The sequence below is a fragment of the Nelusetta ayraudi genome, unplaced genomic scaffold (genome assembly GCF_046127955.1).
Source record: "Nelusetta ayraudi isolate G7.1 ecotype Tasmania unplaced genomic scaffold, CSIRO-AGI_Nayr_v1 ptg000017l, whole genome shotgun sequence".
In the NCBI taxonomy this organism is placed as follows: Eukaryota; Metazoa; Chordata; class Actinopteri; order Tetraodontiformes; family Monacanthidae; genus Nelusetta; species Nelusetta ayraudi.
The window spans coordinates 1,545,405-1,570,221 of record NW_027466067.1 but is presented as its reverse complement, the minus strand read 5'-3'; the positions used below and the strand labels follow the sequence as shown (position 1 = coordinate 1,570,221).

Below are 24,817 nucleotides of genomic sequence, written 5' to 3'. Positions count from 1 at the left end.
ATATAATTTATGCAGACACCCTGTGATGCTAAAAAAGACCATTAAAAGGTTATTTGTATTTTTTGCCGTAAAACATATAAATAGATCGGCGCTCGGAGCAATGAAAAGTTGCCTGGGTTTCCCTCGGAGCTGGGATGAACGCACATGGACATCATTTCCCAGCTATCAACGCTCCGACCGCTGGAGGAGAAGAAGAAGTGGCAGCGAGCCAGGCAGCAGAACCAACCAGCGCGCTGCCTGGCTGAGTGAACGCAACCTCCGAGGACCGACACGCACACACACACACACACACACACGGGCGAGGAAAGGTGACAGAGCTGTCAACCAAAAACTCGGATTATTACGGCCGCCGACGGCCGGACTTCACTCTCGGCTCCCCCGGTGGAAGGACAGCCAGCGTCATGTTGTCTTAGCTGGCCCGGAGGAGGCTGAGCCGAGCCGACTTGAACCGAGGTAAAGTTGAGCGGGAAGAACTTGCCCAGCTCACCATCCGTCGTTCCTGTCGCCGTGAGCGGAGGGGGAATTTTTTTTTTTTTTTTTTTTTTAAAGGCACCATTTCCTTAAACGGTTTACAACGCGGCTCACGGTACAAGACCCACAGCGATGATGTGCTTATTTGTGCAGCAGTGAACAAAACAAACCGCCCCGGACGGCACCGCGAGTCTCGGTCCCGGCGGCCCTTAATCCAAGTCCTCTCGCGAAACAGTATGAACGGGGATGCGGATTTAAAAGTGACGGTTCTCAGCTTGGAACGTCGCTAAGCATGAAGAAGTTTGACCAAAGTTTGAACGGAGGGGCAGGCAGACGAGCTCGTGTGTGTGTGTGTGTGTGTGTGTGTGTGTGTGTGTGTGTGTGTGTGTGTGTGTGTGTGTGGTAAACTACGCGATTATCATTGCACAATGATTTCGAAACACGAACCCTTTCGGCCAACTTGCAGTGGTCAGTTCGGTTTGAGGCTGTGTGTGTCAGGTGTGAGGCTACTAACAGGCAGGTGACCCCTGCAGCTGCAGCAGCAGCAGCTCCAACCTGTTGCAAGTGCGTTACTTCTCACTCTCCAAGGGTGTTGACGTGACACACACACACACACACAGGAAACAGCTAACAACAGTTCAACCGTAGCTTCTGTGCAAATTTCCAGCGGAGAGAGCAAATGTTATCAGCGGGGTTGTCAAGGGAGCCCTCTTCTCCTGAGATTAATGCATCGCCGCCTCAGCTGGGACCTCTGTGGCTTTACGTCAACGTAAAGCACCGCCGTCGACATAATCAATCGCACCTGCTGTGACCGACGGGCACTGATTTATTCCTGATCATTGTCTCGGTAGATTAGTGCACGTCTTTAGCTGCCATGGAAGAATGATATGTATATATATATATAAATGATCTTATCTCACGGGCATTTTTTTTAAAACAAGGTTTTATTTAGTTCATCCTGGATTCTGGTGGGACAGCCTCACTCAACTGATTATAAAAAAACACAGATTTTCCTATTAACAGGTTATTTAGCACTTTGTTTAGAGTCTTCCACAAAAATCTTAGCTTACCGCTAAGACTTGTGCCATGTTTGTACCTTTCAAATGTTTTGAATGGGCTTAACAGTTGACACCTGGAAGCATGTGATGCCACTAACCTGGACCATTGTGGAATAAGAGCCACACTTAGAAAAAAAAAAAAAAGTAGCAGAATAGACAGTAGAGCCAGTTGGAGAAGATCTACACATCTCTGTGGAGAAACATTGGCATTTGCCATAATTTGGGAACATTTCCACACTCCACTGTACTGTAATAAACCTCATGCTGTCCTGTTGCAGGCGTTCTTCTCGTGACCGTCCACCATGTCGGATAAGATGTCCAGCTTCCTGCACATTGGGGACATCTGCTCCCTGTACGCAGAGGGATCCACGAATGGCTTCATCAGCACACTGGGGTACGTCCGACCGTGCCGATTGTGAGGTTGTGTTTGTGTGGCGACTTGACACGTCGGCCTCTCTGCAAGCTGAACCGTGAACTGGGAGGGAGAAATTCACAACAGCAGTCCCAAGTGTTTAACTATTTTTAGGAACGTGTGATTGACAAAGGACTTTATTTTTGACCGTCTAATGAGTATTTCACATCGCCATCGACCCTGGCTGTGATAGATTGGGATCAAGTGGTGAAAGAGATGCTATTTTTTTCAGATGGATCAAGGAGATTGAATTTGTGTCAGTGGTGGGAGGCCCTTTGAAGTTGTCGTCTGGCCATGGGAAAGGGAAAGCTGAGGGGATGGAAAATGCAGTCTTAATGATAATGCCAGTGTCTGAGGGAGAGCATGTCAGCAGTGGGTGTGGATTTAGTGGGGGAAAAAAACAACAACAATGAGGAGGTGGTGCTGTGAGCCATTGTCAACGCCGACACCAGATCAGTTTATAAGCAGCTCGTTCACCGCAGGAGGAAGTAAAAAACATAAAAATAAATAAGCAGTGTGCAGTAGAATTGCACAATGCGCTGTTCCTACATCCCATTTGCTTTTGTCCTCCAAAGAATGGATGAATGTTTCTTTCAGCCCAAACTGAAAGGTATCTGTAGGAGGGCGCCTTGAATTGTGTCCAGCATCGCGGGCTGTCGGCTTCCACTCCGACATTCGGGATCTCCCCCCTCTGCCTGTGAAACATGGACTGACCTACAGCCAGCACTGAGTCACTGTGCAGAAGCTGTGGCCTTTTCTCAAGTTCCTGCACATCCCACACGCACAACAAAGGGTGTATGCAGTGCATGCGTGCACTTCGCTAAACTGTCGTGGCGAGCTTTTTGGCTGGGCTCCATCGATTCCACGCACCACCACCACCGACTCAGCAGCTCTCTGTAGATCATTTGCCCTCCCGTGGAAGAGACCATCCTGGGAAGAGAGCGAGGAAACGGCCATGCGGCAGTGGGGCACGCAGAAGGTTAAAAATGTTTGGAAAGGAGGGGGGGAAAAAAGCTGATTTTGAAGGACTCAGCAGGACCTGCGCTGTTTGTTCACAGGTGTAACTATTAAACTCCAACTGTTAATGACTGACCTTTGCTGGCATTATGCGTCCATTGTTTTCACGGTTGAATGAAAACGCACTCTTGCTGTGTCCTTCCCTCCCAACAACCGTAATGCACACCTCTGGATATTTTTTCTTGTTTGAATCCGAGTCTTCACCTCTTGGTGCTGGAGGTGCAGACGGGAGCGGTAGACAGGTCTGTTTGGACAACCGTAGACATTCCCCTGGTAAAAAGGCTGAAATGGATGTGGAGTTTGGCCCGTGTCCAGACAAATGCTATTCTGAGCTCGCAAAAGGCTCGATATGTCACAAGAAATTCCAGCCTGCCCACGTGTCATGTAATCCAAAAATTATTTTTTATACCGTGTGGAGCGGGGAGAGCGGCGAGGGTTTAGCTGAGCCGGCTTTGTTTTTATGACCAGTGCTGCTAATATGGATGATGTCCATGTCGTCCTAGGATCAATCATTTACCACAATAAAACCAAACTATGTTTATATGTTATCTTTTTTTTTAATTTATTGGACTTTATATTTATCTTATTTAGTGTTACGGTATATTCATTGTTGCTCGTTGCACTGTTACTGTCTTGGTTTTATCTGTTGCTGCTGTGACACCGTGAGTTTCCCCCATTGTGCGATCAATAAAGTTTATTCAATTCAATTCAGAACTCGAAAAACACTCACGTTTGAGACGTTGGCACAGACCTTTAAACTTTTTGCCTAATGTGTCTTTACATTTGATCTTTACCACTTTTTCATTTATCAACAAGTGCATTGTAATTTCGCTTCTATGGCTGCTTACGGCCTAAATAATCAGTCTCACTCTGTTACGACACACCGCGCATGACATACCGTATGCGTGGACGCTCAGATGTGCAAACGTCACAAAATGTTCGCTGTGTTCTGAATAAATCGCACACCAAACTTTTGGCTCTTTTGGCCCACAGCTTGGTGGATGACCGCTGCGTCGTCCAGCCTGATGCAGGAGACCTCAACAACCCCCCAAAGAAGTTCCGAGGTAAACGCCCCCGTCCCCTCGTCCCTGCCGAGACTGCCTGACATCATCGCCGGCGCTGACGGCCGTCTGTTTATGCTTGCTGGGACTCTGCCTGAGAGACCCTGCTCAATGTGTTATGCTGTGTTCCTGTGGTGACAGCCACAATATCTCCAGCGAGCGGACTTCAATCAGGGCCGCCTGCCCCCTGACAATGTCAATGCAGTGTGTGTGCGTGCGTGCGTGCGTGTATCCTTGCGGGTGCACTGTTTGTGCAGGCAGCTGCAGAGAATCAGCGCTGATGTTGTTCCCTCTAAAAAGCTGCTTTTTAAACAGGAGGCCTTGAGACGTCTCTGCGGGTGAACTTTTGCTATTATTAGCGCCAGCAGGAAGTGGAACTCATGACCCTCAGTTCTCAGGCTCAGGGGTTTATGTCTCTGGCGGGAGGACCTGGTCCCCATGTGTGAGACTGTGAGAAATTGGGCTTTGCATTTACTTTAAGAAGATGTAGATAGTTTGTTTTTTTTTTACTTACAGCAAGAAACACTGGTGTTGTTTTATTTAATCACGTTGTCTTCTTGTGGCTAACGCGGCGTCCTGGTGGATTTGCTTGGTTTCAGAGATGAAAACTGTGTGTGTGGCATTTGGGACATTATCTTCCTTCTCAAGAGTATAAGAAGATTGTCCTGTATTTAGAAGGAAGAAAGCTTTGGCATCTATTGACTGAGTGCTCGTCTCTCCAGTGGGTAGGTGTGTCCTAGGAAAGGTTATCGCTCTCCTTCTCCACAATAATACCAAACTAGCAGCAGAATAAAAGAGTAAATCTCTGCTGCCATTTAAACTCTGCCAATGAGAGAATCATTTTCGGCACTCGCTGGTTTTCAAATCTCAAGCCCTCTGATCATTATCACCAGTTTGTTATGCAGCGCAATAGCATCCTGAGTTAGCTTAGCATCCAAAAAAAAAAAGCATGTTTGTGTCTGGGATTAGAGAGAACAAACAGCCTTGGCTGCTATTGCATGACTTGGTGTTTCAGCAGTCAGCAGCCACTCCATAGTAATATTTTGAGCAAGTAGTTTTTGGCTGCGGACCATGACTAGACGGCAGCCAGTTGGCTCGCTCACACAGGATGGCTTTCACTAATCACGGAGCCTAATTTAATCCGCTGTCCTCCCCACGTTAGGTACACTCCTTGACTCGCTTATGAAACTTATCACAAGGTTTGTGTTGCTCTCCAAAGACCCGAGCCAGGACTGTGTGCAGAGCGAGTACGGTGCGGCAAAAAAAAAAATTATGCGTCTGTTGTATTGCCACCAAGTATTGTCAACTTATTTGTCTCCATGCATGTGTGCGCCCTGTCAGCGTTTACAGCAGCGTTGTCAAACTCAAATACACAGTGGGGCCAAAATATACAACTTGGAAAAAGTTTCGGGCCGACCTTGATATTAGAGCAGATATATTAGACTGATATTCCAGACAGAACTGTGATCCTTTTTATATGGACCCCAACAAGTTTAGCTTCAACCTGAATATGGAACAAGCAAATCTTAATACTGTGCAATAAATAACTTCATATTGCACACGTGCAAAATGGAATTTCCGATTAAAAAAAATCAAAATAAATAAGAATGTAAATAAGAAGGATGTGACTCTCCTCTCTTTCCCCATATCATTGCTTGTGCAGGCAAACGTGCCTTCACAAGATTCAATGTGTCATTTGCACAATGCACATTATCTGCCTTTTTAAAATAGCGCCGTCGCCGTCACCTTGTCACCTGCTTGTGACCAGAAGTGGCCCTCATGTCTCTGTGAGAGGCTGCTGGATGTGGACCAGGAGGTAAAGAGGCCAAGCTAATAATGAATCCCATATCAAAGAGGAGGCCGAAAGTCAGCCAGACATGTAGAGATAAAGCATTAAAAAAAAGGGGGGGGGGTGGTCATAGATATGTCTGCCCTCAAGATGTTGAGATGTAAAGTGTTGCTAAAAGTGTGCTACTGATCACTTATTTTATTCAGTTTTTCATTTTACATTTGTTATTATTTCATTTCATTTTTTGGGGATTTCTATCAAATACAAAAAGCAGCAAAGATCTGAAGTCAGCGCTGTGCATCTGCTAACTGATGACCTGCTTTTTAAATGTCAACATCTGGTCGGCCATTTAGAAATGCACATTGTTTTCACGTTTGCAATTTGAGGCACCTGACTCACCCGCTTTATCAGCATTTTCTATCGGTTCATGTTTATTTTAGTGCAAGACTGAATCTAATCATCCAAAACTTCTTTTGTGCTAAACATTTCTAGATTAATCAAAGCATCCCTTTAGACAGAGGCTAAAGCTGAAGCTGAGCATTTTCATGGGAGGCAGTAAACTTTGGCTAATGTAAATTTTTTCTTCAAAAAACATATCATGATCGTGCTCATCTAGGCTGGAACGGATATGACAGGAGGCTTTCCAAAGACATTGAGTGTTGTCGAAGTTCCCTCGTTATTTCTGTAATCCCTCGTGCAAGACGATGTGAGGAAAGTTTATTTGTTGTCAAACAAAGAGGGATAATTAGTTTACTTGATGAGCGACGCAGCCAGCTCGACAAGTCCTGAGATCCTTCTGAGGTAGACAATATTCACAAATACAACTGGTAAAGTATCCCATGTTAATCTGCCTCTGTTTACACAGCAAATTTAGCCTGCCATGAACTTAGTTATGGAAAAAGCGAAACCCTCAAAGTTTGCTGCTCTAATGTTCACACTGCGATTCTGTTCGAGCTTTATTTGGGAACCACAGCCAAGAAAAGTCACTGCTAAAAAGTTCCTGCAGCATTTCTTTGTGGCTAATGCGCAACATCATCCTTGACTTGAAGCTCAACATTGAGAAAGTAATGTCCTTCATGACCTTTTCAAATTTCTTACACTGTTTATGTGTTGTGGTCCTGCTGTTTGCAACCTCCTTTGTTTTGATGCATCTCCCTTTGCTTGACTTTAATTCCCAATATCTATGACTAAATATGTAAGTCTGTTGGCCCCTGTTGGTCCTAGTGATCAAATGATGACAAAGTGGTTTCTAAATGTATTGCAGTGCTTTGGGAATGATGAACATTTAAGTGCGTGCGTGCATGTGTGCAGTGTGGGGCGTGGAGGGTGAAAAGCTCAGGCACGCACACTCACACACACGCTCATATTATTGCTTAAAGTACCATTTTTTTTTTCTGGCAGAACATTGAATTTGTTCGGTGTTGCAGAACATTTGGTGCTCATTTTGGGAGACACTTCAGATGTTTTGATTGACACGGTTGGCAGCACTTAATCCTCAGATGCAAGGTAGTTAAGTGCAGAACCTCAGTCTGTCGCTGCAGCTGGCATCTTAAACACATAAACCAAATCAACCAAAAAAAAACAAAAAAAACTCTGTAGACAGTATTTCAAAGACCATCTCACACGCACACACGCGCACTTTCTAACAGTGTTTTGTTTTGTTTTTGTCGTAGCAGAGGACACAATGCAAACGCTGAATGCATCCAAAGCGAGGATAATTATTACAAAAGTGTTTTGCATTTTGAATTTCTGTTTGTGGTTTGTTGTGAGTTGTTTGACTTTCAGGCCAGTTGTGTATTCTTAAAACTTGTTTAGTGGCGGCTGGTTTTGTTATGCCCAAATTGGACAGTGTGTATTGATGCTGTCGTCTGCTGTTAGGTTCTCATGACTGAATAATTGATGGCCGACTCTTTCTTTGTGTAACCAATGCAGTATCTCATATTTTTTGCATTTAAGTTTTCAGCCATTTTTCACAGTGAAAGAACTTTTTTTTTTTTTTAATGGAAATATGTAACTAAATATTCAGCGTTGAGTTCAGTGATTCAATTCTGATCTTCACAAACAATTCGCTACAGACAATTACCATATCTGGTAAATGCTTAAATGAGAAAAGCAAATTAAAAATGGTGAAATTACATTCCAACACTTGCAATGACATTGGTGAGACGGAAGTTCGCAACTTTATGTAAACGGTGATCCTTAAAGGTAAAGGAATTAAACCATCACCTGTTGATGTGACAGCATGAACAATCAAACTCTGCCCAACCTTCCCACCTGGTCATCAGCACAATATTTATTTCCCCCAACCCTGAACGCTGTTCTGTTGTTCAGATTTTTTTTGTTCTTGTCTTTTCAAATGTCCCAGACCATACATATTTCTTTCTTTCTTTTTTTCCCTTCATCTCATTCCTCCTCATTGCTCTTATTGATCTTCAGAACCCAACATCTTTAGGCCTCTCTTTCCCGCCTGATTAAAATGCCTCACATTGATCCGACTTCCTGCTAAAACTGATGCCCAACTTTCACCTTTGGAAGGGAGCTGTAAAAAGGGACGACGTGCGCAGAAAGGTCCCGGCAGAAGGTGTTGTCCCTAACCAGTTTCCCTTTGTGATGTCACAGAGGGTTCAGATTTCCTGAATTTTCGGCTTTAGCTATCATTTCTTAAATAAATGCGAAGCAGGGAAAAAAAAAAAAAAGCAAATGATGGACTTCTCTTTTGGGGAGATCACTGACTGGCTGGAGAATATGTAGTTATTGTTATCAGATCAGGGGTCACATGACCACATGAATCGCCTGCAGGCCTGTTCTAAAAATAGCACAAGGTGTGTCTGAAATGCATTTTTTTTTTCCTGTTGCTATTCTTTTGTAATCGCACTTGCATTTATATTGAATCGAAAATAATAACATCTTAAAAATCCAATGATTAAAAGGAAGTCTGGAGGAAGTTCAGGTGAACTCTTTGAACTCTGATCGATAGAAACAAAGTGTTAAATATTGATATTATCTGTATCTAACCTTAAGTCACTGGAGATAACTATTGTGAGAAATGAAGGTGATCGGTGCCTTCACATAGTATTGTTAATAACAATATATAACTAAAGGTAAAATGAGAAAACATGTTATTTTCAGATGAGTGTAGCCATCTAGTTTCCCTTCGTACGACTCAGTGCCCCTGAAGAAGCTCTCAGGTTGGTGACCCCTGTTATTATAGAATATTGGTGCAGGGATTCTTGCATAGTAGGAGGCCTTCAGTTAAAACACCAGCAGCAGCGGCAGCAGCTGTGTCTTCAGCCTCTTCCTCCTCTAATAAACCAACATATTGCTCTCCTGGCGGAGGAGAGGTCTTGCAGGAAACAGTGGAGGGAAGCTGTTGCCGCTCGACCCATTCATTGTCTGGGATGCACTACAAAAGACGAGTTGCTTCCTCTCCAGTATCTCTAACAGGATAAGAACCTCGGAGCAAACAGCTGGTTTACACAAGCCAGACCACTGAGGACATTGTTGATTCCACTCACACAGAACATGGCGCTACGCGTTGTGTGTTCCCGGCTCCTTTCTGCAGGGGTGACCGGCCGGCCCCAAACCTCGCAGCACCACGCTTTCTTTTGTTTTTTTCTCATTTGGAGTGGTAACATCTGGATCGCAGAAAGCGTTCCTCAGCACGTTTTGCGTGCTGGTGCCTCACTTGATGCGGTTTTGCAATGCAAATGGATTTATTTCACACCCGCGTCTCTCTTACAGCTTGTCACTGTCACTGCTAAGGGAAATGCAAACGGCCATTCCTGCGAAATTTGTTTTTTGGGACATTACAATGTGTAATACGTTCCAATGTTGAATTTTTTCTTTCTTTGCCATCTCACTTAACCTCACGTGGCAGTTGAGCTCACTCAGCTTCTGGCAGCTGTAGGTTCTCTCCAGAGTTTCTATGGTTACCGCGGTGACTAGCATCTTCTTTCTTGACCCTCTTAAAACTGGACCTGAGACTTTTTATGAGCTTTTTAGTTTAGCTGAAAATGTCCAAGAAGCTGGTGTTGGTGACATCTCAGAGTGGTTTGCTGGCCTTGCGTCAGACCTCTCAGAGCAGCGTTTTCTCTCCCTGCTGATGTTTGGCACAGATGCATTTAGAACCCAAACCCATTTTAGGCAATACAGACTCTTTTCCTCTCTAGAATCCCCTTCACCACCGGCTCACATGTCGTCATATTTTTGCCAGTATAACCCAATGGTCACTAAAATGCTCACGGTTTAAAAAAAAAAAAAGTTCTGGTGTTGTTGCCGTTCTGGTGATGACTATTAGCTGAAGTATTTACATGCACAAGTCACATTTACAAGCAAGTCTTTATTTTGAAAACTCATACAGGAAGCGCTGATTTATGTAATTAACCGGATGGGCCAGCTTTGCAGCAAACAAACTTTTTGCAACCGATCTTTAGACGCTCTTGCCCATTAAGCATTAAGTGAAGAGACCTGATGATGTCATTACCTGAAGAAGAAGAAGAAGAAGAGGAAGAGAAGATTTTGTTTTTTTTACAACCACACTTTATTTACAAAAAAAAATGGATATTATGCAGCTATTTTTTACAAAGACATACAATAATGAAAATGATAAATGAATACCAAAATAAAATAAATAAATAAATAAATAAATATTGAACAATTAAAAAAAAAAACAACAACTGTCAAACACAAGCAAAAAAGAAACAAGAAGAAGAGGAAGAAGAAAAAGAAGAAGAGTTTTTACTGAGTGCAGATTAAGATTACTTAGCAACTTTAACACTTTTAGAGGCACTCCAGCCTGAAGAGCTTCAGATATCGACTGGTCATTGTTGACATAGCTCCCGCAAATGGCTTTTATAATACAGTGGCCCGCAGACTTTCTGCATCCAGACCACTGAAAGTATTCTGGCTAATGTGCAGATCTGCTTTTGAAGGCCTTGTGACCTTCCCTCAACCACTCTGGGCAGGATTTGCCCCAAACACGGGCTGGCGTGGAGATGTTTTCCGCCGTGCTCTCCCCGAGGCTACCTGGGTTTGGGCCTTGCAGTCTCTGCGCTGCTCCTTTCAAAGAGCGCTTTGTTTATGAACTTAAATGGACATCTCGAGTGCTAAATGTTTACGGGCTAAGGGGGCTGCGGTTGGATTTGGGAGCGTTTTTTGAAGTCGAAAGAATGTTAATGAATCATTGAGTTTTCTGTCTGCTGGACGCCGTCCCGACACTTCTCCTACCCCTGAGCCTCTGACCCCGGCAGGAACTCTCATCACACATCCCAGTAACACTGAGCAGACATGTCTTCTATCTCTCTCTCTCTCTCTCTCTCTCTCTAGCTCGCTCGCTCGCTCTCTCTCTCTCTCTCTCTCTCTCTCTCTCTCAGCTGATTTAGACTGCCATCACCAGAGGTGGAAAGTAACAAAGTACAAATACTTTGTTACTGTACTGTACGGTCCAGTGTGTAAATTTTGGCTTGACTTATGATTTTGATATTGGTAACTCACTGCCCATAAATGCTTTAATTAAAGTGTAGACTTGGAGTACAATAAAAGTCATTTGGTTTTCCTACCTTTAGAACGGTTCTTATTTATATGAGAATATGCATAGAGCAATAAGGGTCTTGGCCATAGTTAGCTGCTATTTTGCGCCGCCATTATATTAGGAAGCCCACTTGACAGTGGCCTGAACACCAAACGCGCTCAGTTGTTAGAACTGTGCTCGCTGGTTTTTCCTTGTTTGTATGAAAAACTCAATAAAATATGTTAATATAACATACATTTCACACACTGGACCTTTTAAGTAGATTTTTCAAGTATCTGTACTTTACTTGAGCATTTCTTTTTCTGATGGCTTTTTACTTCTACTGCCAACATCTTTACTCAAATATCTGTACTTTCTACTTCTTATTGGTAAAAAAAAAACGTGCTTGTCGCTTTGATGTTTAGAAGTGTCATATTTTAGAGGGAGATTATTTTAGAGAACCTCAGTTTATCAATGAATGTAGTGTTTCATTTTTACTTTGCACTTCAGAAGCTGTATTTTCTTACTTTCACTTGTGGAAAGGAGTTGAATCAGAACTTTCACTTTTACCAGAGCATTTTTTTAATTTTTTTTTAGTATCACTTTTTTTTTTCAGTTACAGAAAGTGAATTCTTTTGCCACCTGTGGTTTAGGTGGTGACAGTGGTATTAGTCACAGAAGTTTACACGGCACTTGTGTGGCGGCTGCAAAGATTGTGTGTTTGTATTCTGGGCACACTCAAGTATCAAATGATGGGGATGGGCACTCGTCAAGCAGGAACCTCCAGCCATTTTTATTTTTTCTAGCCTCGCTGTATTTCAGCGCGTTTCCTGCTTCACCCCTGCATGTGTCCCTGACTCTACACTGACTGCACACACGAGCAAACGCTCGACTTCTGAGCCGCTCTGCCCACTCTCTCCGTTCCTGCCTCGCATTCTTTCACCGTCCCTCCATCTTCCGCTTTTCTCTTTCACTTCCGTTTTCACTGTTGTTCCAACCACAATTTAGGTCAAAGCAAAGTAAACCGACGAGGGGGGGGGGCGGTGGAGGGAGCGGAGGAGGAAGATCTTCTCGATTAGAGGCCGCCTGCTCTGTGGGAGAGAGGGCAGTGTGCGAAATGCGAGGAGGAATTTAGAGAGAAGAAGGAGGGATGATAGAAAATTGAAAGGGGAAGATAGGCGGCAGACCCCACCCTCTTCTCTCTCCCCCGGTCATCCTGCTCTGCCTCTCCAGGCCGGCCTTATTTGGTCATGTTACTGTGACTACAGCCGGAGAAAAGAGGGAGTGCAAAGAGTGGAGGAAGGATGGACAGATTGTTCTTTTCTTGCCGTCTCCGGGCTTGTGCGCTCAGAATGCAAGGCTTTCTTCTGGAATGAGGATTTTTTTTTTTTTTTTTCAAATAAAAAAAAAGAAGAAAAAAAAAGAGGAGGAAAGACAGCACTCAGAGGGGAGGAGCTGCGGAGGGACAAAAGTTGCCATTCATGTGTTGACTAAAACTGTGAAAACGGGCCGATGTGTGAAAGCCCCCTGCGGGCTGCCGCTCCTCCAGTTACTGCTGCTCCGCTCACGCAGCGTCCGCATGCAAATGCACAAACTGTTCGCTGTTCGTCTATGAAAATCAGCAGCGCAACACTAACCTCACCTCTCTGCGCACGCACGCACGCACACACACACACACACACACACACACACTTCTGTCTTTGCATGAAACAGACAGGGCACTTTGATCTTCACAAAGGCTTGCTTGAGACCAGGTTGCTCAGTCACTGGATATTTGATGCCTGCCGCCTATCAGCTGACCTGTCTGGGCGGGGTCAAATTTTCAGTCACTCCTTCCTTTCAAGTGTCTTCTTTTTTTTTTTTGAAGGGGGTGCATTGTTTAATGCATTTCACTTTTTTGTATTATCAGGCCTTCATTGCGTGTCGCGAAATAAGTGACGAGCAAAACATAACCCCGAGAAAACTGTTTTTTTTTTGGTTTTAACGTGTGCGTGTCTGTGTCGCAGACTGCCTCTTCAGACTCTGTCCCATGAACCGCTACTCAGCCCAGAAGCAGTTCTGGAAAGCAGCGAAGCCTGGAGGAAACACAGATGCAGTGCTCCTCAACAAGCTCCATGTAAGCAAAGTGACAGAGGGCGCAGCAGGGTCCCTGCTGGGGGAGGACAAGAGGCCCCTGACATAAGTCTAATGACACATTTGGTTAAAATTCAGTGCATCAATGCAGCTCAGACACAGATGCATCCAGAGAGGTTTTGCTCAAATGCATCGCGTGTGTTTTCTGCAGTGCAGCTCCTTTTATAGACATTTTGCAAACCCACTAGTCCTACTTTTCTACCACTCTGCCCTCTACACCCTCTTCCTGCTGCCTCACAGTGCCATTTAAAGCACTTATCAGACTGCTGGAAGATTGTAATCTGTCTTGCATTTCCCCGGAAATGCACATAGACGCATACACATAAACACCTTCAAATTAGAATTTAGGTTAAATAATAATAATCCTCGAGGCATATATCAATCAGTGACATTATCAGTATCGTTATCATTATCATTATTAGTAGTTGTAGTAGCAGTGGTAGCATTAGTATATTAGTATTATTTGTATTATTCAAGGGTTGATATGCCGTATTCATGTGCAGACAAACACATTTTTTTTTGTGTGTGTGTTTCCACTTTGCCGTCCAGCACGCAGCTGACTTGGAGAAGAAGCAAAATGACTCTGAAAACAAAAAGCTGCTGGGAACAGTCATCCAGTATGGGAACGTCATTCAGGTTTGTTACCATTCTGCCCCAGAAACCGTCGCACATTTCCCCACTTATCAAATAGTGCCATTTACTACACAGCCAATCATATGCCAAAGCCCATAAATTCTCTATTTGTTATTTGATATGCACACTTATCTTCACAATACACACTTATTATCTCCTCTCTTGGACTTTTTTGAATTGAAATGAATAAACTCTACATCTTTATATGTTCCTATAATCTTACATATATTTTAATACACAATTTTGTTCTATCAATAACTTTTTTGTAACTTATAAAAAAGCTATTTTACAAATGATATGATTATGTAATTTTATTCACCATCTTTCTTATCATATTCACAAACTTAAAATGTCAAATTTTTTCATTTTCAACATTGTTTCCTTCATATAGCAGCTTGTATTTTTAAAATAAATGAAAATTTCTAGCCTTATTCAAAATAAAAAAAGTGTGAGATATGTTTAAATTAATTAATTATTTATAGGTTTTAGGTTTAAAGGTGTTAATAATTAACTTTAAACCTATATGTATTTCATTAACTAATTTTGGTTCCATATTGTTTCTATTGCACATTAATGACACCTAAAAATACTGGAGAAAAGTGAATTCACTGTACAATGGATGTGCAAAGTCATCCAACAAGCCTCACTACATTTGGAAGACATTCGCAAATAAAACTCCAGAGACTTTTATTACTGCACCCACAAGCGCAATAAAGCTTTCTCAGCTGTCGGCATTGTTTAATTATTCTGTACACAACAATATATTTGGCCGTATTTCATCTTCTCTGTGCAGCTCCTCCACCTTAAGAGCAACAAATACCTGACGGTGAACAAGCGGCTGCCTGCCCTACTGGAGAAGAACGCCATGAGGGTGATGCTGGACACTGCAGGGAACGAAGGCTCCTGGTTCTACATCCAGCCCTTCTACAAACTCCGCTCCATCGGTGACAGTGTGAGTTTGAAGCGTCTGTGTGCAACACAGTGTGGGAATATCAGACGGTACGACAGGATTTAATCAAGACAGGACTGTTTCAATTCCAATTTTTGATTAATTAAAAAATAAACCTGCAACAAATTCCCACTGAGTTGCACAGTGAGTCAGTATCACGAGGTTAAAGGTTTAAGGTCTAACCTTAGAAGCACTTGGCACCTTTCAGTCTCCTAATCCTTGACGTGAGGCAGCGCTCTGACCACCTGAATTCATGCCTGCACCTGATTGGTGATTCCCTCATCTCAAAGCTCTTGCTGGCACCAGGCTGGCTCTCCCTGCAATCGCGGGAAGTGGGCGAAGGCCCAAGGACAGAGTGATCCCCAGGATATCCCCATTATTCTCGGCTAAGCTCCATTCAAACTGGACGGCATGAGGCTGCAGCAATAGCAGCAAAGTGGAGTCACTCTGTTATGACGGGGGATTGTTATATATTCAAGTGCTACATCAATTAAAGGTCCAGTGTGTAAAATTTGGCTTGATTTATGACTTTTATTTTGGTAAAATCTTAACATACTGCCTATAAATACATTCATAAAAGTGGATACTCGCAGTACAATAAAAGTCATTTATTTTTCATATCATTAGAACAGTTCTCACATATATGAGAATATACTTGGAGCAATAAGGGCCTTGTTCCCAGTTAGCTGCCATTGTGCATAGCCATTTTTTATTTTTTTATTTTTTTTAACAAAGCCTGCCTGACCTCTTTTTAGGTCACTTCAAAATTTACACAACGGACCTTTAAAACAAAGCTGTGGTGATATTTTTTAAATTTTTTTAAGTGTAACCAAAGTGTGGATAGAATGTTTGCATCAAGAAGGTTCTCAAAAAAGGAATTTGATAATGATGATGGCAAAAAGGTAAAATATCTTGCAAGACTTTGATTGCCTCAAAAGTGGTTTGTCATAAGACACTATTATTTTTTAAAAACCCTTTTCTGCACACACACTCCTTTGCATGTGCGTGTGTGTGTTTGTATCTTAAATGGTGTTTTTTGCGTCTTCGTTGCAGGTGGTTATTGGAGACAAAGTGGTCCTGAACCCAGTGAACGCTGGGCAGCCGCTCCACGCCAGCACGCACCAGCTCGTGGATAATCCAGGCTGCAACGAGGTGTGTTTGATCTGCAGAAAAAAATTGTCCTCGCTGCTCAGATGCTTCTGTGGGGAGTCAGCCGCGTGGAATCCAATTATTACGGGTTTATTTTTTCTTCCCGGGCCCTCTGTTTATTTATTAACTGCCGAACTTATGAGCAACACTGCAGGATTGTTTCCCTTTCCTCTATTTTTAGCATGGTCAGAAAGCAGGCAGAGGCTAACAAGCCGACAGGAGATTCATTTGAACAGGATTAAGTTTGTCGCTGCCAGGGAGACTTAACAGGGGTTTTTACAGACTATTTAGGTATAAACATTCCTTGTTTGATGGTACCAATAAATGTACACTATATTGATTACAGTCATTCATTCTGAAAGCTCTATAATTATTTCAGAACTACTAAGAGTGTGAGATCACGGTGCAGATGCAGAGGTGGATAAAAGTTTTAATGTTGATTTGTTGTGGCAGTCTTGATGTTCAGGCCCTCCTCAGCCGGCTTTCTGTCCCTCAGCTGCTTGAAACTTATTTGTTGTCTGCAGGTGAACTCAGTCAACTGTAACACTAGCTGGAAGATCGTCTTATTTATGAAATGGAGTGACAACCAGGAGATCATCCTAAAAGGGGTGAGTCTTATCACAGTGACTGGACAAAACAGACAAGTAGATTATAGTAATGACCTTGTTTAATCACATTTGACATTGCAACATGTAAAAAATGACAATCCAATGACATAAATAAAATGCATATAATCACAATTTGGAGGGTGACATAATCTATATTTGCGAATAAATTGGTCTCTGTTTATATTTAATATTTTCACATTTTTCTCTCAGGGTGATGTGGTCCGGTTGTTTCACGCAGAACAGGAGAAGTTCCTCACATGTGACGATCACAGAAAAAAGCAATATGTTTTTCTCCGCACTACCGGAAGACAGTCAGCTACCTCAGCAACCAGCAGCAAAGCCCTATGGGAGATTGAGGTTAGGAGAAAACATTTTGATTGAAGTTTTATGAGGTAACATCGATGTTTTCGGCTTCATAGTTGTCTTTTGATCTGTGTGGCAGCGTTGTGGAAATGTCTCTCTGATCTCTGATCTCAGGTTGTTCAACATGATCCATGCCGTGGGGGGGCTGGTTACTGGAACAGCCTGTTCCGCTTCAAACACCTGGCCACTGGCCACTACCTGGCTGCAGAGGTCTGTGGACGACAGGCTAGAAGTCAACATTTCATGTTTATGACTATCTGATCTATTTATAAATTGATTAAGGGTTATGCGTTTCTGTGATTCATTATTTATGTTTTTTGAATACCTTCAGGTGAATCCCGAGTATGAAGAAGAGTGCCTAGAGTCACGCTCCTCGGTAAATGAGACACACTGACGGCCTTTAAAGTTACCAAACACAAGCTCCATTTCTTTTGAATTTCTCTCTCTCTCACTTTTTTTTTTTTTTATCAATTAGACATCACGTCATGCAGTCAAGTACAAGGCGATGTAAAATTCAAACTGACAAATATTCTGTATACCAGTTTGCTCCGACTCATAGTCAAGACCCTGTGTTTTGACGCTGTAAATTGTCCTCACTTGTAGCCACCAGCAGATGGCAGTCTTGAACCGTAAAATGAATTTATATGTTCCGCCCTGCTAAAACTTTTCGTTTGCTAACACGCTGAAGATAACAACACAACCCCTAATGTCCGTGTGCTGTAGACAAAACCAACCCCCCCCCCCCGCCCCCCCTAAAAAAAGGGGGGGGGGGGTTGTGAATTTTATATTACTGTTGAAGCATGAACAGCCATTGAAACATGATTTGAACGACCAAAGTCGTCCAGGTCGTCGTAGTTCTTGAAGATTAAGTTAAAGTCCAGTTATCCTTAACTTAATCTTTAAGTTGATTAATTAATTTCATCCAAAGGTTTATCTGCTGGATCTTGTTTTGGATACACATAGACATCCTCTCAAAATGTGTGAGCTCAGTCTAAGTAATCTGTTGCTCCTCTTGAACAAATATAGTATGTTTGTGTGTCTGTGTAACTCTTTGTTTTGACTTCTCCCCCTCAGCTGGACTCAGAACAGGAGATTTTACGGGCTCGTTTGCGAAATGCCCAGGACAAAGTCATGTACACTCTTGTGTCTGTGCCTGATGGGAATGATATCTCATCTATTTTCGAGTTGGATCCCACCACATTAAGAGGGGGAGACTCGTTGGTTCCCAGGTAAGCCTCGAGGTTAATGTAGCGTCACAACCCCGCCGCTTTTGTTTTTCTCCTAACATTTTTCATGTCACACACTGCGTTTTTGTTGTGTAAATCAAGCAAGGATGAAGGGTGAAAAGTGTGTCAATGTGTGTGACTCACTGTTGCTCATAGTAAAGTTTCAGCAAATGTGTGTGTGCTTATTTATGGCAAAGAGGGATTCTTTTCGGATCAGATGCCTGTGTGCCTCATTGTTGGAGTGGAAATGCTGTGACTTTGCAAAGATGAGCTGCCTTACGGACAGCAGTGTTGTAAACACTCAGAGGTCTTACAAAAGAAGAAGGGCCACATCTTAAACGTCAGCTATTTGTGTAAATGCGGTTTTGTACTTGCACATTGAAGGGTTTAAATTTTAGCAGAGTGGATTTGTTTTCGCTGAAGTTTACACTTGGGTTTGGCAAATGACTGATACAAGAAGAAAAAATGTCTTCACAGTTGCAAATCTTGCTAAAAACACAGGAAGCTACTGTTGAAATGCTCCCAAAAGTCAAAAAGCTCAAATGGAATCCAAGCTTTAAAAGACATGGAGAAAATTAGTGGGACTCAAAAACCATGATACATTTTTTTGTACCTTCCCAGGTGAGCTGCAGATGCAGTGTTGTGTTGCATGTGCACGGATCTGTTCATCACTCCTCTCTTTGTTCCAGCTGTTTTTTGTTTTGTTTTTTAAACACAAAGTCCAATTGAGTTTGAGAATATAAAAAAAAGCAAAAATCTGTTTTCAGGAACTCGTACGTGCGCCTCAGACACCTGTGCACAAACACGTGGGTTCACAGCACCAACCAGCCAATTGACAAGGAGGAGGAGAAACCGGTCATGTTGCGCGTGAGTGTTCATTCGCGCTAATAGAACGGAAATCACAAGTGCTAAGAATTAATAGTCAACTTTGCCAACAACCTTGTGCGATCCTTTTTTTTTTTTCCTCCATTTAAGATCGGCACCTCTGCAATGAAAGAGGACAAGGAGGCCTTTGCCATTGTGCCTGTCTCCCCGGCCGAGGTGAGAGACCTGGACTTTGCCAACGATGCCAGTAAAGTTCTCGCCTCCATTGCCGGGAAGCTGGAAAAGGGCACCATCACGCAGAACGAGAGGAGGTACGGAACACAGAAGACCACCAGACAAACTGAGAGGCTCTTTCCTGAAACCCACTCCCTCGCTTGTTTATCCCTGTGTTTGTGACTCAGAGCCGTCACAAAGCTCTTAGAGGATCTGGTGTTTTTCGTGGTGGATATTCCCAACAACGGCCAGGATGTCCTGGAGATCATGGTCAACAAACCCAACCGGGAACGGCAGAAGCTCATGAGGGAGCAGAACATTCTCAAACAGGTGCTGTCTTTATCCCGTGTACTATATATGCCTCAGGCTCAGATTGAGGCCCTGCCAGGCTGCCGTAGCTACAGGTTGCTTGTTTCCCTCTGTGCAGATCTTCAAGCTGCTGCAGGCTCCGTTCACGGACAGCGGTGACGGACCGATGCTGCGACTGGAGGAGCTGGCTGACCAGCGCCACGCCCCTTTCAGACACATCTGTCGACTGTGCTACCGGGTTTTGCGCCACTCTCAGCAGGACTACCGCAAAAACCAGGTGCATTTGGATACTGAATGCTTTATGGAAGCCAGTTTTATTTAGTCCACATTCATAACTACGTGGAAAATTTCAGGATAAAATAAATAAAGGAGACTGATGGAAATATTATAAATACATTTAAAAGACATAAGTCAAGAATAAAAAAACAGAAGACCAAATTGACTGAAGTGCCCATGAATTTTATATGAACTGCATTTTCATAAAGTACTGATTCTAAACCCAGACAGCTGCCATGTGGTTTTCATTCAGGTCAACTTTACACTCCACTAAACGTAGTCAATACAGACTCCTCCTACTCACCTATAAGTCCCTTCACGCTCTCACCCCCCCAATACCTTGCTGACCTCTTGCACCAATACACTCCATCCTGTAACCTGCCGTCGTCTGATGCTGGTCTCCTCTCCATCCCTCGGACCAAACTCAGAACTGAACACTGAAATCCATAACTCCCCGACTTTGGCCAGTTTCAAATTACACCTCAAAACTCAAACCTTTTCTCCCTGGCTTTTCCTCATTAATGTTCAGTTCCTGTTTTGTTTTGTTCTGTTGTTTGTTTGTTTGCTTCTTTACCTTGTAAATCGACCTTAGGTTCCTTGAAACTTATTATGATTATTATGATTATTATTATTATTATTATTATTAGTCAGAGGCAGCCACTGGGAATGCATGGAAAATAATACATTCCAAATTTTGTTAAAATCTACTTAAAAGTTCACAATCTGTTCATTAGCAAAATTTCTTAAATTTAAGACCAATATTGTATTGTCTTTCTGAAACAAGATTTTTTTTAATTTAGTGACTCACCTTTTGAGAACACCATTACTCAGATTTAAGGGCCCTTTCAGTGGGAAACAGGAACCGGCATTGAAACCTTCTGTCTTGTGTTGCTCATTCTGTCTGTCTGTTTGTCTGTCTGCCTGTAACCCCACAGGAGTACATCGCCAAACAGTTTCGCTTCATGCAGAAACAGATCGGCTACGATGTCCTGGCTGAGGACACCATCACGGCTCTTCTACACAACAACCGCAAGCTGCTGGAGAAACACATCACGGCCGCCGAGATCGACACCTTTGTTAGCCTGGTCCGCAAGAACCGTGAGCCGAGGTGTGTGTGTGTGTGTGTGTGTGTGTGTGTGTGTGTGTGTGTGTGTGTGTGTGTGTGTGTGTGTGTGTGTGTGTGTGTGTGTGTGTGTGTGTGTGTGTGTGTGTGTGTGTGTGTGTGTGTGTGTGACAACAAATGCGTCTCAAGGTTGCAGTCCTGAAGGTGTTTAATTAAAGCGGATGTCACTGTGTGTGCGGCCTTCTGAGACTGAGTCTTTTTTTCTTTATTTTCTTTTTTCAGATTCTTGGACTACCTGTCGGACTTGTGTGTATCGATGAACAAGTCCATCCCTGTGACACAAGAGCTCATCTGCAACGCAGTGCTGGACCCGTTGAACGCAGACATCCTCATAGAAACCAAGTAAGCTGACTTTCTGCCTTTTGGCCTTCGTGTATGTCACAGAAACTGAATATTTTCTGTGAATGACACCATGATGCATTGCTTCTGAATTGTTTAAACTGCCAGAATTTTTTTTTCTTTTTTTAAACCTTTTTTTTTAACCCTTAGGACCTAGTGGTCCTAAGCGACTCATGAGTTAATTCTGTAACAATTAAAAGAACAAAAACAAAAAACCAAATATCCTCCTGCAGGCTGGTGCTTTCAAGGTTTGAGATCGAGGGAGCACCACTTGGAGAAAACTCTGTAGAGTCGGAGGAGGATGAGGAGGAGGTGTGGTTGTTCTGGAAGGACAACAATAAGGAGATCCGCAGTAAGAGCATCAGGGAGCTGGCCCAGGACGCCAAAGAGGGTCAGAAGGAGGACCAGGAGGTGGTCAGTTACTACAGGTAGCAACCGCAGGAGATCCCATGGCACCACTTGATGTGGCTGTAACGGCTTGAAACGCTCAAAAAGGGGTCAAACGACTTTTACTCTGCTGCAGGTACCAGCTGAACCTGTTTGCCAGGATGTGTTTGGACCGACAGTACCTGGCAATCAACAAGATCTCAGGCCAGCTGGACGTGGACCTGATCCTGCGGTGCATGTCCGACGAAGACCTACCCTACGACCTGCGGGCGTCCTTCTGCCGGATGATGCTGCACATGCACGTGGACCGAGATCCGCAGGAGCAGGTCACGCCCGTCAAATACGCTCGGCTCTGGTCCGAGATTCCCTCTGAGATTGCCATTGACGAGTGAGTTTCCCAGGAGCGTCGTCAAGCTCGCTCTTAAAGGTCCAGTGTGTAAAATTTGGCCTGATTTATGATTGTGATATTGGTAAGATCTCAATGAACTGCCTGTAAATACAGTAATAAAAGTGTATACTCACAGTGCAGTAAAAGTAATACTTATGTATATCTATATATGTATGTATCTATATATGTATGTATGTATGTATGTATGTATGTATGTGTATGTATATATATATATATATATATATATATATATATATATATATATATATATATATATATATTTTTTTTTTATATGTGTATATATAAAAAAATGTAAGAATATTATATAGATCAAGGGTCTTGCTCCCAGTTAGCTTCCATCTTGCACCGCCATATTTCTAAGGAAGCCTGGAAGAAGGAGGAAGATGGTAACCAGATTTGTGTACGCAGGCCACCGTAGCTCACTGGCAAGCTTGAAAGAGGGAGGTTGAGCATATGAGCGCTGCAATCTAAAATCTGACTACTGGATGGCAAATTGTTGCACACTGTATCTTTAAGTACTCCTCTTTTATTGTTATGTTTTCTGTTGCATTTTTTTTTTTTCTTACCCTTGGTCTTGTGCCGCAGTTATGACAACGATGGAACCTCCAAAGATGAAATCAAAGAGCGATTCTGTCAGACGATGGAGTTTGTGGAGAACTACCTGAGGGATGTGGTTTGCCAGAGCTTCCCGTTCGCCGACAAAGAGAAGAACAAGCTCACCTTCGAGGTCTCGTGCACGTTCAAAATGGCCTTTTGGCACAAATTTTGCTAAACGTTCACTTGCTTACCTTCCTCACCTCTGTGTTCCACTGCTAGGTAGTGAACCTCGCCAGGAACCTGATCTATTTCGGCTTTTACAACTTCAGCGACCTGCTGAGGTTGACAAAGATCCTGCTGGCCATTCTGGACTGTGTGCACGTCAGCACCATTTTCCCTTTCAACAAGATGGAGAAAAAGGATGAGAGCAAAGGTGAACCGCGTGACACGGTCGTTCTGTGACGGTCGGGACAAGACGTTCGACCTCACACGTTGTGCTCTTGCTTCCAGGTAGCAACGTGATGAGGTCCATTCATGGCGTGGGGGAACTAATGTCCCAGGTTGTACTGAGAGGCGGGGGCTTCCTTCCCACCACCTCAACCAGCAGCTCCAACGGGGACACAGTCAAGACGCAGACTGAGCCTGAGAAACAGGACATCCTGGTCATGGACACCAAGCTGAAGATCATTGAGATCCTGCAGGTTAGATTATCTCACTGCATTCAAACATTTTCCTCATGTATTGTATGTTCGTAACACTTTTTCGGTCGTGTCCTCCTTTAGTTCATCTTGAATGTGCGCCTAGACTACAGGATCTCCTGCCTGCTTTCTATTTTCAAGAGGGAGTTTGACGAGAGCAACTCCCAGAGTGAGTTGTCCGTCAGTGGAGCAGTTGAAGGACCAAACAACATGCCCGGTTGGTTGAACACTAAGAGGCTGTTTCCTCAGAACAAGGAGACCGCTGAGGCTTTAACGTTTCAAAATGTTCTTTTTTTGTTTCTATTTCTCAGGAGCTTTGGATTTTGAGCACATTGAAGAGCAAGCAGAGGGGATATTTGGCGGAAGGTAATTGTTGTATTGTGGGAAAAATGGGGTCCAAAAGAAGAAGAAGAGGCCATTATGTGTTTTAATCTCCTTTTTTAAAATGAGCTTTAATTATAAAGTGACTTCAGGCAGCAGTGTTGTTTTAGGTATTTGTTTATATTTTTGTTTTTTCTTGTTTTTTGCCGATGCTGTTGTTTTGTTTGTGTGCCTGTTGGTAATTCCTAATTCTGCCTTAGTTCTGTTTCATTGTTTTTTAATCCAAATGTTTTTATTACAATTCTTTTCTCAAATAGATTATGAAAACAAACAATGCAATCAACAGGTCAATACAGGGGTGTGGCAGGATGTATACACATGTATATGCAGAGATATAAACATCTATAAAAAAAATGTCATTATATCCAAGTCACAATTAAAAAAAAGAGATATATGCTGCATGTATCTAATATGCATTGTAAGTCCAAAGGGTAATACAAGTAGAACGCATGGTAATACTGGTAACTCAGAACAAATATAACCCACCATCTCCCTCCTCTAAACCCAGCCCTCGCCACTGCCACTGTATTATGACATCCAGAACCTGCACTAAATCAGTGATAACTGAAGAAGATGAAGAGAAAAACAAAAAAAGGGGGAAAAAAAGACAGAAGAATTGAAGCTGTTGTTAGACAGGGTCCTCACGTCTTTTGGAATTGTGCCTTTGAATGCTGATGTTGAATTTTATTCATGTTTCTAACATGAATAAAATTTCCAAGCTGAACTGAAACTGAACTGGGCTGATGTTCTGTACGTGCACGGCAGTGAGGAGAACACGCCACTCGACCTGGATGATCACGGTGGCCGAACCTTCCTGAGGGTCCTGCTGCACCTCACCATGCACGACTACCCTCCGCTGGTTTCCAGAGCACTCCACCTGCTCTTCAGGCATTTCAGCCAGAGGCAGGAAGTCTTGCAGGCGTTCAAACAGGTAACCGAGCA

General features: G+C 43.2%; 1 protein-coding gene across 12 annotated transcripts in view; it reads left to right on the top strand.

Moving 5' to 3' along the window:
- Positions 1 to 119: 119 nt before the first annotated feature.
- LOC142887165 (inositol 1,4,5-trisphosphate-gated calcium channel ITPR1) overlaps positions 120 to 24,817 on the top strand; it is a 70,845-nt gene continuing 46,147 nt past the window's right edge. For all 12 annotated transcript variants that reach the window (XM_076024602.1, XM_076024597.1, XM_076024593.1 and 9 more), the window contains exons 1-26: positions 120 to 453; positions 1,808 to 1,923; positions 3,952 to 4,022; positions 13,324 to 13,433; positions 14,000 to 14,086; positions 14,877 to 15,035; positions 16,086 to 16,184; positions 16,706 to 16,789; positions 17,000 to 17,146; positions 17,267 to 17,362; positions 17,484 to 17,528; positions 18,227 to 18,381; positions 19,146 to 19,245; positions 19,354 to 19,514; positions 19,605 to 19,746; positions 19,844 to 20,002; positions 20,937 to 21,109; positions 21,347 to 21,466; positions 21,697 to 21,891; positions 21,987 to 22,238; positions 22,845 to 22,986; positions 23,076 to 23,229; positions 23,307 to 23,497; positions 23,579 to 23,711; positions 23,806 to 23,860; positions 24,641 to 24,806. In XM_076024602.1, coding sequence (XP_075880717.1) covers positions 1,832 to 1,923; positions 3,952 to 4,022; positions 13,324 to 13,433; positions 14,000 to 14,086; positions 14,877 to 15,035; positions 16,086 to 16,184; positions 16,706 to 16,789; positions 17,000 to 17,146; positions 17,267 to 17,362; positions 17,484 to 17,528; positions 18,227 to 18,381; positions 19,146 to 19,245; positions 19,354 to 19,514; positions 19,605 to 19,746; positions 19,844 to 20,002; positions 20,937 to 21,109; positions 21,347 to 21,466; positions 21,697 to 21,891; positions 21,987 to 22,238; positions 22,845 to 22,986; positions 23,076 to 23,229; positions 23,307 to 23,497; positions 23,579 to 23,711; positions 23,806 to 23,860; positions 24,641 to 24,806 — 3,288 coding nt within the window. In that variant the 5' untranslated portion in view covers positions 120 to 453; positions 1,808 to 1,831. The remainder of the gene's footprint in view (positions 454 to 1,807; positions 1,924 to 3,951; positions 4,023 to 13,323; positions 13,434 to 13,999; positions 14,087 to 14,876; positions 15,036 to 16,085; positions 16,185 to 16,705; positions 16,790 to 16,999; positions 17,147 to 17,266; positions 17,363 to 17,483; positions 17,529 to 18,226; positions 18,382 to 19,145; positions 19,246 to 19,353; positions 19,515 to 19,604; positions 19,747 to 19,843; positions 20,003 to 20,936; positions 21,110 to 21,346; positions 21,467 to 21,696; positions 21,892 to 21,986; positions 22,239 to 22,844; positions 22,987 to 23,075; positions 23,230 to 23,306; positions 23,498 to 23,578; positions 23,712 to 23,805; positions 23,861 to 24,640; positions 24,807 to 24,817) is intronic.